The sequence below is a fragment of the Cervus elaphus genome, chromosome 27, assembly GCF_910594005.1.
Source record: "Cervus elaphus chromosome 27, mCerEla1.1, whole genome shotgun sequence".
Classification (NCBI taxonomy): domain Eukaryota; kingdom Metazoa; phylum Chordata; class Mammalia; order Artiodactyla; family Cervidae; genus Cervus; species Cervus elaphus.
The window spans coordinates 52,957,959-52,977,568 of NC_057841.1; the positions used below are offsets into that span (position 1 = coordinate 52,957,959).

Below are 19,610 nucleotides of genomic sequence, written 5' to 3' on the forward strand. Positions count from 1 at the left end.
CTTTACATCTTTAAATTTTTTATAACTACACTTTTAAAGCACGCAAACTCGATTACAGTAAAACATTTTTGGTGACCACATTTTCTGAAGTAAGGATGAAGAACTATCCTCCAGTATCATAACCATGGGTGAATTATACATATATTAAGGTAGGGTCGCGCTGCTTTCACCATAACCATTTACGGTGCCAGTGCTTTTTTCTGAGAGAGAATATTTGAATATCTACTTATGGGACTGTGATGACAGTAAATTCCCTGCGGGTCAAAAGTTGTGTCAGCCCATGGCCGATTCATGTGAATGTATGGCAAAAACAACTACAATATTGTAAAGTAATTAGCCTCCAATTAAAATAAACACATTAATTTACCAAAAAAAAAAAAAAAGTTGTGTCAGTAAACATGGAGAGCAGCAAAGAATTTGGCAGAAGAGCAACTCGAAGGCAGACAAAAATTGCTCAAAAACATAAAGTTGTTCCTCAAGGACAGAGGCTTCACATTTCCCAGGCCCGCTTTCTTCCTCGTCTCCATTCTCCTGGCTGGCATCCTGCTCTTCGAATCTCTGCTGTCCTCTCCCTGCCTCCACAGGCAGTCCAGGAGCGGCCCACACGCCCAGCCTTCGTAGCTTCCCCGGTTCGGGTCCTGGTACCCGCCGACAGCCCATCCCCGGCCTCGCCCGCGCCTGCGTAGAGCCTCTTCTCGCGCGAACGCGCGGCCATCTCCCCGACCGACCCCAGCGCCCGCCGCCGAGATGGGAAGCCTGCAGTTAGCCAGCCCCAGCTCTTTCCGTGGGGCAGCAGCTGTCCTCTGCGTGTCCGGACTCCTCCCACCCTACACGCCTGCGGGCTCACTCCTGGGGATCGGGCCCATAAAGGCACCGGCCAGGCCCCCAAACAGTTACCTCAGGCTACGGGGCAGAGGAAGGTCCTTGGAGGCTGGGACGCGGGCGCGCCGGCGGCGAAGCCCCGCCCCTTAAGGCTGGCTTACTGCCTCCGCATTGGCCCGGGCGCCCGTCAGTCTCACCCCCTTCATGGGGCCGCGGCGGCGGTCCTCCCAGGTCCGTCTCCTCACTGCGCGGGTGTACGGGCTGCCTCGGCTCGAGTCCAGCAGAGCCGGCCGGTCGGAGCCTGAGCTGGCGCCGGCTCCCTCCGGGAAGCCTCGGGAAGGGGAGGGCCGTCCTCGGCCGGAGCTGAGCATCGTCCGGGTGGCCTGCGGGGCCGCGGCCTCTCCGCCGGCAGCACCACCTGTCGCGGGGCCAGAAGCGGGGTAAGGGCGGCGCGCTGCTGGGGCCCCCGGGGCCGGGAGTTCCGGGATGCGAGCGGGCGCCGGCCTCCTCACCCCGGCGGGCGGAGCCGCGCGTTCGGCCCGCGAGGACCCGCTGGGCGGATGGGAGGGCGGGGTGGAGGGAAAGGAGCTCGTCGAGCCCTGGCTGAGAGCTCGGGGAGCGGTCGGGGAGCGGCGACACCCTCTCTGACCGTGGACACCTCTTCCCTTGCGCACGGTTTAGGAACGCGACTTAACCGAGCGAGATTCGCTGGTCCCAGGGCGCCCCCCTTCCCGACCCGGAGAAAGGCCCGGTGGCCTCCGTAGCGAGAGCATCTCTTCTACCCTTTATTCCCGCTCCCTTTAAAGACCGATTTTGTGGCTGTGTATCCCTTTGTCAAATAGTTCTCATTTTCTGCAGGGATGGATTAATGGCAGGAGTTAGACACTGTGTGTGTGTGTGTGTTTGGATCGTTTCCTCGCTTTAAAGGAAGTTTGTCGCAGGCTAGAAAGTTCTAAGATCGGAACGGTTCTGACCATGTGAAATGACATCTGTGGACTAGGACTGGCAGGTGTCTCTTTGACGCAGGTGATAGCCATTTCTGCTTGTGTGATTTTACACAGTGAGGTCCTGGATTTGACTTTCTTGGTTCCGAAGATAATTCTAGAAAATTTCTTTTGCCATTTGGTGAGAAGAAACTTAATCCAAATAACGAATCTCAACAGAAGTGCTTCCTTACAGAGCACGTTCTCTCATATGTGTATCTTCTTAATGTTTATGGCAATCACTTCAAAACAAAACAGTTGATAGCACTGTAATTTGTTTCAGTGTTGCAATCGATAACAATGGAAGCAAGTATTAATTGTTACTTAGAGGCCGGAGCGCTGTTTCCTGCAAGAGTTATCTCAAAATAATGCCCTGAGGTCGTTATTCTTTATCATCTCCGGTTTAGAAAGGAAGGGAAGCTGGTGGCTCAGTGGTAAAGAAGCTACCTGCCGATGCACGACCGCAGGAGACACAGGTGCCATCTCTGGCTCCGGAAGATTCCCTGGAGGAGGAAATGGCAACCCACTCCAGTATTCCTTCTTGGAGAATCCCATGGACAGAGGACCCTGGTGGACTCCTATCTGTGGGGTCACAAAGAGTCCGATGCGACTGAGCATGCATGCTTTACAAAGGAAGATTAGGAAGATTAAGTAACTTGCCCAAGATCTCAGGTTTTAAGTGGCAAAGCCTGGATTCAAACTCAGGCAGTCTAACTTAATAGCTTCAGCCTCCTCTTCACCTTGTATGCTCCTTAAACATTGTTCATGTTGTGAAGCTAATTGCAGTGTTGTGCTCCTAAGTTTTGATCTTTGGTTCCAAGCTTTCTGTATATTAAAGAAGAAACAGTCGTTTCTTTACCCCTCCCCATATATACACACACAAATGCTAGGTAAATATATATTGTGTAACTACTATAACTAGTTAAGTTACATGTTTTATTACATGGTTGCAGAAATAAAGGAAAAAAAGTTTAGCAATTTTCTTCTAGTAGTGGACCTTTAAATAGTCAACTTTGAGCACTGCTTTGTAACCTGTATCTGATTCTTTTATGGTAGCAATAAAGACTTGAAAGTTAAGCATAGAGGGAAGAAATGCTGATACATCTTTACCATATGTTGGAGAAAATGCTGGGCTATGCTTTTGTAGAAGTTTTACATTCTCTTGAGAATTAAAACTTCTTCCTCAATGGTAGTGGTTTAGTTGATAAGTCGTGTCTGACTCTTGCGACCCTATGGACTGTAGCCTGCCAGGCTCCTTGGTCCTTGGGATTTCCCAAGCAAGAATACTGGAGTGGGTTGCCATTTCCCTCTCCAGGGGATCTTCCCAACCCAGGGATTGAACACAGGTCTCCTACATTGCCAGTGTATTCTCTACCACCTGAGCCACCCGATAGTTATTCTTGCTCAATAGTTTCTCCTAAAAAAGAACTGCTTATAGGTTTCACTCTTACAAGGTGTTTATATATAATGCTTATCTTTCAATATATTTGTTATGAAAACACTTTAAAATTCATAAAGGAAATACCCGTTTACCACTTGAGAATATCTTTTGTAAATTAACTCTTACTGTGAAGCTGTTTGTGCATAAATTGTATTTAATTTCATATAAAAAATAAGCTATTTTAAACTGCATTACGTTTTATATCAAACTAAAACTATAATCTGTTTTGATGAATTTCAGGCCACCTCAACAACCATATTTTAAAAAATAACACTAAAATGTGTAGGCGTTTACTAAGGATCAATACTGGAGAAAATTTATACTAAATATCAAAGTTACTCCACATTTGATTTAATGAAATGGTAAGCATTTTATTAAAAGCTAACTATTCAAAAGTAACCATTTTGATTATTATACCTGCCTATTACACCTGTTCTGATCAATATATACAAATTTTTAAAGTTATGAAAAATATATTGATTATGTAGATATTGTTTAGGATAACATTTGATATTTGCCTGGATCTGTATGCTATCCAAATTCTCATTCTTGACCTAATGATTTCATTTGAAATTGTTTAAATAAATGTTAGCCATGATTATCCTCATAGCCTCATGTTTTTAAAGTTATATAGGGTTCTTTTTTTAGACAAATTTTTATTGAACTATCGTTAATATACAAACTCTGTAGCCTCTTAAAATGCATTTCACTTTGGAAGATGATTCAGAAACAGCCTTTTAGAAGGCACCTTTTGACCTCCTTAGTTTATTACTACTAGTAACAATAACATGTAAATAAATAACATAGAATACTTAGAGGGCACTGTGATAAGCATCTTACATGGATTATATAATTTTAATCTTAAAATGGCTCTATTTAGTAGGTCCTGTTGTTTATCATCCCTGTTTGACTGATGAGATAACTGCAGCTCGAGGAGACTGAGACTTAACTGTGACCTAGTCAGGATCCTGGAGCTAGTAGTGTCTCAGGGGCAAAGCTAGAATTTCAGTCCTGTGGTTTGATTGTAGAGCTTACTTTCGACCACTCTGCCAGATTGCCTGGATGTGGATCTTATTGAATGAACCAAGTGAAGTGGTCAAGCTCTTTATGATGATGATAAAGCTCTAAGGTGTTGATACTACTGCCGCTGTTTAGTCACTCAGTCGTGGCTGACTCTTTGTAACCCCACGGACTGTAGCCTGCTAGGCTCCTCTGTCCATGGAATTCTCCAGGCAAGAATACTGGAGTGGGTTGCCATTCCCTTCTCCAGGGGATCTTCCTGACCCAGGGATCGAACTTGGGTCTCCTGTACTGCAGTCAGATTCTTTACAGTCTGAGCCACCTGGGAAGCCTTGAGGACTTGATACTGTATTTAAATATCATCATAACTGCACGCAGCTGTTTAATAGGTTCCCTTCCCTTCCCTATTTTGTTAATGAGAAAAGTGAGACCTTCAAGTTAGGGGTTCCCAGACTTTTGGACTTCATCAGCAAGTTTAAAAAAAAAAAAAGAAGTGTGTGTGTAGGTGGGCAATTCAGATCAGATGTAAGATCCCCAACTTTTAATTCTGTCGACGTTATGGACCTTTTTTGAAGCACTGTAATCTACCATCCCCATCCTTTAAAAAGAAATTTTTTTTTTTAAACCACCAAAAAAGGAGGAAGATGATAATTACAACATGAAAACAGACAATAAATTTAGTGTTGTGAAAAACTATATCGTCCCAGTTTTTCTCATCTGGTTATAGGTCAGTGAAAATGTGTTCCAGACTGACACGAATTCAGAGACCATTTGGGAATGCTTGGGTGACACAATGATTCCAGACTGGTAATTAGCTGAGTCCAGATTCTGACTGACTGCAGAGCTTATGCTCACTGCACCTGGTCACCAGGAGGAGAGAGAGTATGCTCAGTTGTGTCCGCCTCTTTGCGACCGCCTGGGCTATACCCGCCCAAGCTTCTCTGTCCATGAAATTTTCCCGGCAAGAATACTGGAGCAGGTTGCCAATTCCTACTTAAGGGGATCTTCCTGACCCGGAGTCTCCAGCCTTGTCAAGCAAATTCTTGACCACTGCACCATGACTTCACTCAAATTGAGGTCTCCATTTCATTGAACTTCTGCTTTCTACCCCTAGCTAGGGAGCTGGGGAGAGGAATCTTCAGCAGTCAGTGACCTAGCAGTTTCAGTCCCAGTCAGGTTTAGAAATACCACCCAGAGTGTGGACTCCTGCCCCCCTCCCCCGCCCCCCCACAAGGCAAGGTGAATGACACACCAGAGGAAGAAACCACAGGCATACCTCAACATCCAGGAAACTCTCGTAGAGTAGTAAGCAGCTTGATTTTTCATATTTATTCAAAATGGGAAGCCCCACCTTCTTTTGTTTCCTGTTTTTACTTCACTCATTTCTACAATTCTTTCATCCTATCTTATAATATGAGGAGTTCGGGTGTGCATTTTCCCCCTTTTATCTTGTTGCCTCCAGCTGGTATTAAGCCTACTGTCTGTCTGTCTCTCTCTCCTTAGTCCTTGGTTCTATTTTTGGCAGAAATGGGATTTTCTCCTTAAATTGCTTTTTGACTGATGCCTACTTGTTTTAAAGACATTATTAAAGTTACTTTTATTTTTTATTTTACTCTCTGTCACTTAGTAATAAAGTAATAATTTGAGTGTTATGACACCACTCTACAAGTCTTATACTTCGCTGCATCTGTTCTCTCATTTGATCATTACAGTTATCTATGGAGTAGATTTGACAGGTTAGTCTTTATTTTACAGAATAAATTCAGTATTTGATGTAAGCAAATTTTTAGCCAGGAACTGAAGATAGAAGATTTTATGTCAGAATGTTGATCTTAAGTACTGAAAGGAAAAACTCTTGTTTCTTCCTACTCGCAGGCTCAGTTCTTGTGGCCACCAAGTGTGTTTTTTCCCCACACCCGGAAGTTCTCACCTTCTAGGCAGAAGGTGTGCTTCAGCTGAATTCTAACACTCTCTACCTGGAGATAGCTTCCAAGACAACGAGTTAAGGACTCACTTCAGAAAGACTGCCCTCACTTCAGATGCCAATCAAAAGTCCCAGGTTTTGACCCATACTTCTGACCAACTGGCTGTAGATCAGGGCTTCCCACACCCCCCTCCTCAGGTTAGATAGTTTGCTCTCCTGGCTCACAGAACTCAGAGAGACTATTTTCAATTACTGGTGTATTATAAAGGGATACATTACAGGAACAGATGGATGGAAAAGATACATAGGTCTGGGTATTGGGGCTGGATTCAGGAGGGCATGGCCCTTCTTTGTCCTCTGGGCTTGTCAACCCCGAACACCTAGATGTGTTCACCAACCTGAAAGCTCAGCACCTCTCCTTGTTCAGAAGTCTTTATGTATCTTCATCTCTATTGGTCCCACTCCTTTTCCCTAGGGACCTGGAGTAGTACTGCAAAGTTTCTGCTCTAATAATTACTTGATCTTTCTGGTGATCAGCTCTGTTCTGAGGTTATCTAGTGGGCTCATCCTAAGTGAGTTCAGTAGCATAAACTCAGGTACAGTCAAAAGGGTCTCCCTATGAATAGCAAAAGATACTCCTGTCACTCAAAATTCCGGTGGCTTTTAGGAGCTCTGTGCCAAGAACTGGGGACCAAGACCAAATATATTTTATTATACTTGTGGTATGGCAAAATGTTTCTTTTTTTTTTTCAGATAGTCTTTGATTTTAAATTAGAAAGTTTTTCAAACTCTATTTTAGATTTGCCTATGTCACCACTAGACTACAATACTAATCCAGTCTTTTGGTACCAAAGTTTTAATTGTGAAAGATAATGCTTTCTCTCCTGGAAGACCCACTGAAACATGATCAGCGCTACAGTTTCAATTTCTGTCTTTTCAAAATTTACTTTGAAATAATTTGAAAGACTTGGTTGTAAACATTATATTTCATTATACTTCATTAATTCTTCACTGTGTATTTTTAGAACAGGGATACCTCTAAATATGGTTATCGAACTTGGAAAGTTTTAAATTATACAATACTTATAAAATTATAGTATATTTTCCAATTATGCCAGTTATCCCCAATCATGTCTTTGATAGCATTTTTTGGGATCAGATTTTGCATTTAGGTGTCTTGTCTTTTTAGTCTTCTTTGAATTGTAGTTGTTACTTAGTGTTTTTCATGACATGAACATTTTTGAAGAAAACTTGTCAGTTATTTTATGGTATATCTCTCATGATTTTTAAAATTACTGTTATTGAAATATATTTGACATAAAACACTGTGAAAGTTTAAGAGGTACAACATATTAATCTGATACATTTATATATTGTAATATTGCCATTGTGCTGATAATTAGCCACTCTGCATGTTACATAATTATAACTTATTTTCAATGATTGGAATAATTAAGCTCTAGTCTCCTTGCAGGTTTGATTGTAATACAGTATTGTTGCCTGTGTTCACCAGGCATTAGATCTCTAGGACTTCTCTCTTACAACTCTTGTTGGAAGAGTCCGACGTTTGTGCCTTTAAACAACGTCTGTCCTGTCCCTTAACCTCATTCCCATCTCTCATGATTCTTGATCATTTAGATTGCTTGTTTCTGCAGCCATATTTAGATACCACATTTATATAAAATATCCAGAATAGGTGAACTCAATACAGAAGGCAGATTGGTGGTTGCAGGCACTGGGATAGTGGGGAACACACCCACTTAATGGGTGTGGTATTTCCTTCTGGGGTGATAAAAATGTTTAGGAACTAGATAGAGGTGGTTGTGCAATATTATGGATTTTCTAAATCCCTCTGAATTGTACATTGTATGTGATGTGAATTTCTGCTCCCTAAAAATTAACTTAAAGTCCTAATGTAGATGATTTTGCTGCACCCCCATATATAGCCTGGATTTCTTCACAAATAGAAATTCCATTAAAAGCTGTTGCATAGAGGTTTCCCTGGTGGCTCAGTGATAAAGAATCTGCCTGCCAATGCAAGAGACACAGGTTTGATCCCTGGTCCGGGAAGATCCCACATGGCGCAAGGCAGCTCAGCCTGTGCACCACGACTATTGAGCCCGTGCTGTAGAGCCCCGGAGCCGAAAGTGCTGAAGCCCGGACCCGCTAGAGGCTGTGCTTCACAACAGGAGAAGCGCCGCAGAGAGAAAGCAGCTCGTGCACTGCGACTGGGGGGTAGCCCCTGCCCACCGTAACCAGAGAAAAGCCTGGGCAGCAGCGAAGATCCAGCACAGCCAAATAAAACCATGTTAAAAAGCTGTTGTGTGATAATTACGATGGTTTGTGATGATGAAAGAAATGAGCATTGTAAATTGATTTTTAGTGGAAGAATTGACACACAGAAGAATCTTTTATATATTCTCATCAGTAAATACTTAACATTTAATGTATTATCTAGTTTTCTATTTTGAAAAATTCCCATAATGTTTGTGATGAATGTGAAAGGACAAAAACATGTTCTCTAGCCAATTTGCATGATTTTAAAATAGTCAGTGATAGGTTTTCTAGAAACAAAAATCACTTTAGTACATTGAATTTAAATATTGACTATATTAGTACCTTAAAATTTGAAGTCTAGATTAAGAATCAGTTTCTCTTCCTCTGAATGTATATATACCAGGCTTTTTTCTGTTATTTACTTTTCTACCTTCAACCTAAACTCTCCCACACCTGTTTACATTGAACTTACTTCCATGTAAACACTCACTGTTTAGATGTTTCATACCCTGCCACCCTTGTGTGAATTAGAGAAAGGGTAAATATTTGGCTCACTGTAGTAGGTAAGATGTAAAGAGTAGCAATGATTATTGTCATTGAAGGACTTCAACTGTTGTCAGAAGAAATAAATCTTTGCCTTCGCCCTGTTGCTTACTCTTTTATAATCCCTTCTATCTATAGAAACATAAATGTATTTTGAAAAACATCTTCATTTGTGGAAAGTGAAGCTTTCTAAATCTGCTTTTGAAAACTCATCCCTGATATACCTACAGTTCTATAATAGGTTTCTCATTATCTTTTTTTTTTTCCTCATTATCTTTATTTGCTTTGTTTTTCCCAGGTGAGAAAAAAGATGTTGTCCAGGTTTAAAATAGTTGCCACTCCTTGTGCTCTGGCATGCCGCCATTTGCACACAAAAGAGAAAGGCAAGCCGCTTATGCTGAACCCGAGAACAAACAAGGTTAGTAACATTAACACTATCATGCGTTTTCTCTCTTCCTGGTAAAGGTTTGATATATTTTAGACAGATATAGTACGAAAGATTTGTATTGTGTGGCTTTATACTAAAACTATTCGGAAGTGGGGTTTTTTTTTCCCCCTACATGAACTTTTCTCTTTTCAGGGTTGCTTTATACCTTCCAAATTTCACCCTTTCAATTTTACCACCTAGAAAGAGTTGACTTTATTTCCTAGTTATAGCTTAAAAAAAACACCAAGAATAGCAGGTTGGTCAAGACTTTTGGCCAGCTGCAGTATATTTAGATTGACTTCATTTAGTCATTTTATTGCTTTTATAAATAAATGAATAAATGTTCTATAACTTCCTAATCCCTGATGGATCATTCATTCTCACTGTACTTGGAGGGAAAGAAATAGAAGAGGCCTTTTCTTTTCTTCCTACTATGCTTACCTGCACAATGAAGAGTCTAGTTAAGGGATTTTTATCAATATTGTGTTTGAAGGAAGATAACTCAGGATCAGCTGAAGGGGGTACACTTCTACTATGTAAATCAGAAGGGCATTGTCGTTGTGTCGATGAGCAGAAGACAGGATTGGTGAAACAAGTGGCGATGGAAGACAGAAAAGAGTAGAAGGGCAGGTGAGAGGAAAGTTGTTTCTGCTTTCAGGGCAAACGTTTTAGACTATGTCACATTCACGTACTAACACCAGGCAAGCAAATTTAAGAATTTTATCAACTTTTAACATAAATGCTCAATACATAAAATTATTTATTTAATAATCATTTTGATTTCTCCTGCGCATTATAAATAAAATGGTTTTGAGTGTCCCTTAAATCTAGGGACAGAGATAGGCAGTAAAACCTTGTGTGGCCAACTCATTTATCTTTAGCAATAGGATAAGCATTTTTAAATGAACTACATAGTTCATTTAAAACTACATAAAAACTCAGGGGTTTTAACCCTTTTACATTTCCCAGTCTTAGATAAAATCTTACAAGGAGGAACATGACACACAAAGAATTTAGTGATTTGACTTTTTTTTTCTCATTCTAAAGGTTCAACAATTTTATAGGTCTTTTTCAAAGAACCAACTTTTGGTTTAATTTTGAATTTTTCAATTATTTTTTCCATTTTCTATTTATTTTCATTCTAATCTTTATTATTTCCTTCCTTTTTGCTTCAGGTTTAGTTTGTTCTCCTCCCCCGCCACCCAGTTTCTTAAAGTGAAAGATTAAATAATTGATTTGAGATCATTCTACTTCTTTCAGCTACATCTACAGCTACAAATTTCCATCTTAACATTATTTTCACTGTATTCTATAAGCTTTGGTGTGTGTGTTTTAATTCATCTTAAGGTATATTCTAATTTGCCTGTGCTTTCTTCTCTGCCTAGTTGGTTTTTTTAGGAGTGTGTTAAGATTCTCCAAATATCCGTTTATTTTTAATTTCTAATCTTGTTACATTGTGGTTGGAGATCATACTTCGGAAGACTTAAAACCTTTTAAATTTATTGAGACTTGTTATATGGCCTGACAAAGGGTCTGTCCTGGAGAACATTCCTTGTACAGATGAAAAGAATGTGTATCCTTCTGACGATGGAGCATCTGCTGGGTCTAGTTGCTTTATGATGCTCTTCAAGTCTTCTTTTCCTTGTTGATTTTCTGTCTAGTTGTCTTCTCTGTTATTTAAACTGAGATATTGACATTTTCAGCTTGTTGAATTATCTTTCTCCCTAATTCTGTCAGTTTTTGCTTCACGTATTTTGGCCCTCTTTTGTTATCTAACAAAGTATGTTTATATACTTAATGGAGTGTATCTTCTTAACTGGAGCGACCCTTTCAGCAAAAGGCCCTCCTCTAGTAATGTTTGTTTCAAAGTCTATCTTCTCTGTTACTAAGGTACCTCTTCCAGCTCTGTTTTGGTTACTGTTGGCATCCTGAATCTTTTTCCATTCTTTTACTTTACACCTATTTGTATCTTTGAATCAACATGTGTCTCTTGCAGTCAGCATGTAATTGGATCATGTTACTTTATCAGTTCTGCCAGTCCTTTTAATTTTAGAATTTCATCCTTCTACATTAATATAATGTCTAGTAGGGTATGATTTATGTCTGCTATTTTGCTGTTTGTTTTAAAAGTCTAATGTGGTTTCTGTTCCTCTCTGTCTTCCATTGTTCCCTTCGCTTGTGTTAAATATTTTCCATTATACTATTTAAATTCCCATGTCTTTTACTGCCTATTTCTGAGTTATTTTCTCAGTGGTTTGCCCTGGGAACTACAGTTACCATCTTTATCACAGTCTAGTTCAGTTTGATACTAGTTTAATTAAATAGTACCCCAGAACTTTGCTCCTGTAGAGGTCTATCTCCTTTTGTGCTGCTTTTTTGTACAAATTATATTTTATACATTGCATGACCATCAACACAGATTTATAGTTATTATATTATGTAATTGTCTTTTAAATTGAGTAAGAGGAAGAAACCTACAAAAAATATATTTACACTGTTTTTTTTATTATGTAGTCATCTTGTCCATGTTCTTTATTTCTTTGCATAGATTTGAGTTACTGTCTAGTGTATTCCATTTAGGCCTGAAGGATTCCCTTCAGTATTTCTTGTGAGACAGGTCTGTTAACAATGGATTCTCTGTTTTTATTTATCTGGGAATGTCTTAGTTTCTTCATTTTTGAAGGGTAGTTTTGTAGAATTGGGAAGTTCTTGGTTGACAGTTGATTTTTCCTTCAGCACTGCCTATGGCTTCCATGGTTTCTGATAAGAAATTAGCTGTTAATCTTTTTGAGAATCCCTGCATGTGATGAGTCACTTCTCTTTGCTTTCAGATTCCTCCTTTTGTCTTTGGCTTTTGACAGTTTGAATAGGATGTGTCTGGGGTAGACCTCTTTGTGTTTTTCTTGATTGGCTCTATTGGGCTTCTTGAATGTGTGGATTAATGATGCTCATCAAATTTGGGAAGTTTTTGGTCATTGTGTTTTTTTCAATTATTCTTTATCCTTTTCTCTCCTCACCTCTGGTACTCCTGTTATGTTTATGTTGGCACTCTTGATGGTGCCTCTGAGGTCTGTTCATATTTATTCCGTATTTTTCCTTTCTCAGACTGGATTATCTCAGTTGACCAATGTTTAATTTTTTTTCTTCCACCACTCACATCTACTTGTTGAACCTCTTTAATGAAATATTTATTTCAGTTGTATATCAATTAGAGAATTTGTTTGGTTCCTTTCTGTAGCTTCTCTGCTTATCAATATTCTCTGGTTAGTGGGATGTTATTCTCATACTTCCCGTAGTTTGTTAGACAATGGTGTTTTTTAGTCTTTTTGATATATTTAGAATAACTTTTTTCTTTTTTTTTAGTTGCAGTATAATTGATTTACAGTGTTTCAAGTGTATAGCAAAGTAATTCATGTTATACATACATATATATGCTTTTTCAAATTCTTTTTCCTTATCGTTCCCTGTGCTATACAGTATGTCCTTGTTGTTTATCTACTTTGTATATAGCAGTGTGTTAATTCCAACTTATCCCTCCCCTAGAACAACTGATTAAAAGTGTTTGTCTAGTAAGTACAATATTTGGACTTCCTCAGGGGCAATTTCAATTAACTGCCCTTTTTTCTTATATATGAGTCAGACTTCGTGTGTTTTTTGTTTGTTTGCCTTTTTGATTTTTTATTGAAATAGTCATTCCTCCCAGGGTTTGTAGTGTTGCTGTTGTCTATTTAGTATCATTTCTGAATTCTTTCTTCTTGTTATATTTGTCTACTGAAATCTCTGCTTTGTTAACGTCATAATCAGCAAATGATTAAGCAGAAACTTAAATACCTGGAACCATTCTTTGCCAAGGAGCTCTGTGTATCTGTGGGGGTGTGCCTTTAATTTTCTTTCTTGCATTCTCAGTTGTGTCCAACTCTTTGCAACCACATGGACTGTAGCCTTCCAGACTTCTCTGTCTGTGGGACTTCATTAAGGCAAGGAGAGCATACCCCAAGGAGACTTCTCCAGGGGATTTTCCCGACCCAGGGATGAGACCAATGTCTCTTGCATCTCCTGCATTGGTAAACAGATTCTTTACCACTTGAGCTACCTGGGAAGTCTGGGGCGTTCCTTTAGTACTCAGCTAAGCAGTTTACAGGGCTTCCCAGGTGGCGCTGGAGGTAAAGAATTCACCGGCCAATGCAGGAGACAAGCAGGTTCGATCCTTGAATTGGGAGGATCCCCTGGAGGAGGGCATGGCAACCCACTCCAATATTCTTGCCTGGAAAATCCCATGGACAGAGGAGCCTGGCGGGCTACAGTCCGTGGGGTCACAAAGAGTTGGATGCCACTGAGGTGACTTAGCACAGCACAGAAGCAGTTTACAACTTTGTGTCAGCCTTCACTTCCTGTTTACACAGGGCCTCAAGGCTAGCCAGAGGTCTCTCAAGTCTTTCCTGGACATGCTTACAGCTATGCATATGATCGTCTAGGTTCTTAAGAATATGTCTCAGCTTTTCAAAAATCCGCCTGAACTTTTCAGTTTCCCTTTTCAGTTTTTTGGTTAACCTGTTGTTTGCCCCAGATGTTATCTACTGCCTTGGGGAGATGGTGTGTTAAATAATTACCTCTGATTGTTTACATCAGACTGTTCTGGGGGCTGGGAGAGAAGGCTGTTCACACTGCCTGAGCTGCAAGTCAGGTCAAATAAAGATAGCCTTGCAGATAGGGTCTTCAGGTCAAGCAATGACAGTTACCTGGATACTGAGCTTTAGAAGAATCTCCAACCCTTTCTGCCTTTCTCCAGTGACAGCCAAGCCCTAATTTTCAAAGTGACTGCTTCACAGTGTTTGCTTTTTCAAGGTTACTGTGGAGCTGGGAGGGGAGAATAGGAAAAAGGAAAGTTAAAATGCTATGAAGCTTTCTGTTCTTACTGAAACTCAGGAGTTTTTCTTGAATAAATGCTCTCCAATTGCTGAAACCTTTGATTAATTTCCAGAATTGTGAACTTTTGGCCAGGGTTCTTGTTGCTTTTATGGAGGAAAATACTTTTTTAGAATCCTTACTCTGGCATTTTTACTGACATCTTTTTGATAACAAAAAATTTAACCCATAGCTGAATAACAGAAATTGGAAAAGAGTTTATTACATTGGTTAATTTTTCTTAAGTATAATTTCTTCTTCCCTCCTCCCTCTGTTCAGCCTCATTCCTGTCTAGCCATGGTGGTAGCCTCTTAGTTTGGTTTGTATTCTTTCAAACTGTCTGTTGCTTTCATTAATATGTGCATGTATCTGTATGTAACATGTAGTTTATGGGGGTTTTTTTAAACACAATAATAGGGAGTTTTGTTTTGATTTTTCAACTTAACTTTTTCCCCTAACTGTATCTGGCAGGTCTTTCCACTCTACACTTAAAGGTATATGTTTAACTGTATGGAAGTATCATAGGTTCATAACTCTTCCATAATTGATGGACTTTTAGTTTGTAATAGACAAGAGAACTAGAAACAGTGCTACAACTAATCTCTTCATATGTACTTCTTTGTTTATGAATATTTCTCTAGAATAGGTAGAAGTAGAATTGCTATATGTGCATTCAAGATAGGGAAGCAATCTAAGTGTCCATCAACAGATGAATGGATAAAGAAGATATTTATACACACACACACACACACACACACACATGATGGAATAGCACTCAGCCATAAGAAAAGAATGAAATTCTGCCATTTGCAACAGTATGGATTGACCTAGAGTATTATGCTTAGTGAAGTAAGTCAGACAAAGACAAATACTGTATGATATCACTTATGTGTGGAATCTAAAAAATAAAACAAGTAAATGGATATAACAAAAGAGAAAGACTCACAGATATTGAGGACAGATTAGTGGTTACCAGTAAGGAGAGGCAAGGGGAGAGGGACAAGGTAGGGATACAGAATTAAGAGATACAACTACTTTGTATAAAATAAATAAGCTGCAAGGATATATTGTACAGCACAGGGAAATATAGTCATTGTTTTATAATAATTTTAAATGGAGTTTAAAGAAATTGAATCACTGTTGTATACTGGAAACTAACATATTATAAGTCAATTATACTTCAGTTAAAAAAATAAAATATGTGCATTACAAAAAAAATCTAAGAATACTTTAAAATTGGCTTTCAAAAAGCCTAGAGCTGTTTATAGTCCCAGCAATGGTATGAGAGTAATTCTTTTACTATATTCTCACCAGTACTAGATATGATCAATCTTACAAATTTTTGAAAGTCGGGGCCAAAATGTTATCTGGCTGATCTTTTTAAGTTTATGTTTAAATTACATTTGGTAGGTTGCATTACATTTACTACCCCTGTAATTAATAATTTTTAATTCTTTAATTTTTTTCCTTTTTAGGGGATGGCGTTCACATTACAGGAAAGACAAATGCTTGGTCTTCAAGGACTTCTACCTCCCAAAATAGAGACACAAGATATTCAAGCCTTACGGTTCCATAGAAACGTGAAAAAGTTGAATGGCCCTTTGGAAAAGTGAGAGTTGATTAGATGTTTAGATTTTTTTTAATTGATGTTTTGATCAGAAAAATTGGGAGTACTATTATGATGGCATGAGAAATAAGTCTCATAATGAAACTTGTATTTTAGTTGATTTATTTTATAATGATTATATTTCCTTCACTTCAGTGAATAATTCCCTTATTTTCACTGTAGTAAAACTCAGCAGGAATCAGTTTTTTATAGTTAAAACCACAGAGCTTTAAGGTTTGAATTGAATGGTAGAAGCATACACCTATTCTGTTCAGCTTTTATTGATCATCTACTTTGTGTGCTGTTGCTAGCCACTGAGGATATAAAGTGAGTAATAGATAGGGTGGCCATATAATATATCATCCAATCCAGGACACTTTGGGGAGTGAAAAAGAGGTAAATGAAACTGTCACAGGCAAACTGGAATGTATGGCCACCCTGGTAACTCACAGCCTGCCTCCCAGGAGCTCATCCACAGAGAGTTACACTATGGCTGTCATTGTAGCTGCACTGCAGTGTGCAGGACAGCGAGGAAGAGGGATGCCTTCTGCAGCCTGGGAAAGCACTTCCTGGAGGAAGTGATGCCTTAGTTGAATTTGAAACACTATGTTACAGGGAGCAGGCAAAATGAGAAAGAAGGGCAGGGTATTGTGGGTAAAGGGACCAGTTTGACTATAGGACTAAAATATTCATTTGGTTTGTAAAGTATAGGAGATTATTGGCTATTGGTGACAAGTGAGACTGGTTTCTTTGACTGTCAGATGAGTAGGTGAAGGAGAGTGATGAGTGAGGGACTGTACACACACACACACACACACATATACATACATACACATGTGTGTGTGCTGTGCTTAATCACTCAGTCATGTCCAGTTCTTTGTGTGACCCCATGGACTGTAGCCCACCAGGCTCCTCTGTTCATAGGATTATCTAGGCAAGAATACTGGAGTGGGTAGCCATTCCTTCTCCAGAGGAATCTTCCCAACCCCAGTCTTCTACATTCCTGGAATCTTTACTGTCTGAGCCACCAGGAAAGAGCATATACGTACATACATACATACATATGTACATGTGTGTTTCGTCTCTCACTCATCACAGAGGGGAGAGAGTAAAAAAGTGGCATGAGGGTCACACAGGGAGTAGGGGGTTATGGGACCTGAAAATCGGAAAATCTAAAGTGTATGTATGTGTGGTGGGGGACGGGGATGACCGAAAAAGACCCCAGAGAGTGTGCCACCTCAGCTGCATTTGGAGAGCATGAGTAGAGGCCTCTGCCTGGATAGAGGGTGTTCCAGGCAGCGGGTGCGTTGTCATGTGCTGCAGTGCCAAGGTGAGTGTTCTGGAGCAAGTTCAGCACAAAGACGAGGCTGCAAAGTAGCCAGGGAAGTCTCCTTAACGATTCTAAGAGCTTAAGCCTGTTAAACTGGTGTTTGAAAGCCATTCAAGGAGAATAGAACTGATCAGACATATATTTTTAAGAGAATAGATTGGAACAGGAGAAGAAAGTTGTGTGTATAGAGACTTGTTAGAAAGGGAGGAAACAACTGTGTGAAAGGTGTTTAGCAAATAGTCTCTGTAGGACCTGTGAGTTTATTAGGTTGGGGTGGGGGAGGGTGGGAGAGGAAGAATTCAGGAATGGACTCCAGATGGATTCCCATTTGATCAGATGGTAGCAGGAGGAGAAACAAATGAGGGGAAAAAAACGAGTCTATTTTATATTTAATTCAAGGTGATAACTGATTTTTCAGCCCAACATCTCCCTGTTTTCTAAACTTTATTCTTTAAAAGCTGTTATTTATAGGTTTATATGAATTAACCATTGCCTCCTTTATGCTACTTCTGTGTGCTATAATAGACTTAAAATGCTTCCAAGTTTCCTGGATTATAAACCCCACGAGAACAGGGGCACTTCTTATATCTTTGGAGTTTACAATCATGCCTGGCACATATTTAGTATTTAGTGAATATTTGAATGAATGCCACTTTATTTTGTTTTCTTGTTTACATGTCAGTCACCTTGAAGATTAGCTACTTAAGGGTGAGGTGGTGGTTTAGTCGCTCAGTCGTGGCTGACTCTTTGCCATCCCATGGACTGTAGCCCATCAGGCTCCTCTGTCCCTGGGATTCTCCAGGCAGGAATACTGGAGTGGTTTGCCATATCCTTCTCAAGGGGGATCTTCCCAACCCAGGGATTGAACCCAGGTCTCCTGCATTGCAGTCAGATTCTTTACTGATTGAATTACAAGGGAAGCCCCTAAGGGTGGGGGCTTCATGGTAATTTTTGCATTTCCAGTGTCTGGTTCAGAGCCTGATTCACAGTAAGGGCCCAGTAAATGTTAGCTGTTGCTTCTGATTCTTTTCATCATCATCATCTACAATTTAAGTGCATTTTAATTTTTTAGTCCTGGGTATTACATAAGGATATATAGGGTTTTGTTTTCCAGGAGGAGGAAAACGATTGTACATGTTTAGATTTCATTTCAAAGGCTAAAATCTTTAATGCTGTGTGATGTAGACATTATTTACTGTGCTCAATTTCAGATACATCTATATAATGGGAATACAAGAAAGAAATGAGAAATTGTTTTACAGAATACTGCAAGATGATATTGAAACTCTAATGCCAATTGTATATACACCAACAGTTGGCCTTGCCTGCTCCCAGTATGGACACATCTTTAGAAGACCTAAGTAAGGCTTATTTTAAAAATATTTTTGCAAATTACTATTGTATAGGAAAAAAAATCACAGCACCGATTACATTTCTATTTTTTATGTTGCAGTTTTATCCAACCACAGTTCCCTTCCTCACAAAAACTTAATTTGGACAGAAAGGGATTCATAAAAATCTAATGTGTCATATTCTTTATTTTGTGGAAATAGCATCATTCATTCCTAACCTTCTTTAAGTTTTGATTGTTAGAGGAATTGTTCATTTTTATACCGAAAAAAAAGTATTCTCCATTTTGGTAGCATATTCTGCAGAATAATCATAAAACTTTTTGACAGTCTGGCTGACTAAGAGAGTAAATCTCATTTTTTATCAGCATTATTTCTATTGCTTGTTCATTTTTATGATCTTACACAAATTTTAATTTCAAATAGTTCAAGCACCTTCAAATATTTTAAGTGGAAAGGATGCTGGGGTGAGTGTTGGCTCAAGCCTTTGAGTAAGTAAGTTACTTTATCCCTCTGAATCCATTTATCATAAAATAGGGATTCCAGTTCCTTTCAAAGAGCTGCTGAGAAGGTTAGATGAGGAAACTGATGTGACAGTTCTTTGTAAACTTATAAGCGTTGTGTAAGTGCTATTTTTACTTAATTTGAGTTTTCTTGTCTTGTTCCTCTAACCTGTAGTCATTTCCCACCATCCTTATATCTTTCCAATGTCCTGCTTACATACTGATACAAATGTAGGAATTCAAACGCCGTGTGACAGCGTTTGTCATCAGTCTCCTCTCTAGTCTAGTGGCTCTCAAACTTTAACGTGCATATGGAAACATCTGTGGGACTTACTTAAAGTGTTGATCCTTGCCAACTTTTCCTCTCCTTCCTATTCCCAAGATTCTGATGAAACAGAGAAAGGTCTGGAGGTCCGGATTATAATGAACACCGTCGGTGATGGTGTTGCAGGTACTCCCCGGAAGACACTTTTGAGAACA

General features: G+C 39.6%; 1 protein-coding gene across 2 annotated transcripts in view; it reads left to right on the top strand.

Annotated features, from left to right (window-relative positions):
* Positions 1-1,125: 1,125 nt before the first annotated feature.
* ME2 (malic enzyme 2) overlaps positions 1,126-19,610 on the top strand; it is a 49,382-nt gene continuing 30,897 nt past the window's right edge. The window contains exons 1-5 of one of the 2 annotated variants that reach the window (XM_043888921.1): positions 1,126-1,262; positions 3,487-3,608; positions 9,309-9,428; positions 15,818-15,951; positions 18,490-18,639. In XM_043888921.1, the coding sequence (XP_043744856.1) occupies positions 3,606-3,608; positions 9,309-9,428; positions 15,818-15,951; positions 18,490-18,639 (407 nt within the window). In that variant the 5' untranslated portion in view covers positions 1,126-1,262; positions 3,487-3,605. The remainder of the gene's footprint in view (positions 1,263-3,486; positions 3,609-9,308; positions 9,429-15,817; positions 15,952-18,489; positions 18,640-19,610) is intronic. The other variant, XM_043888922.1, reaches the window with a different exon arrangement.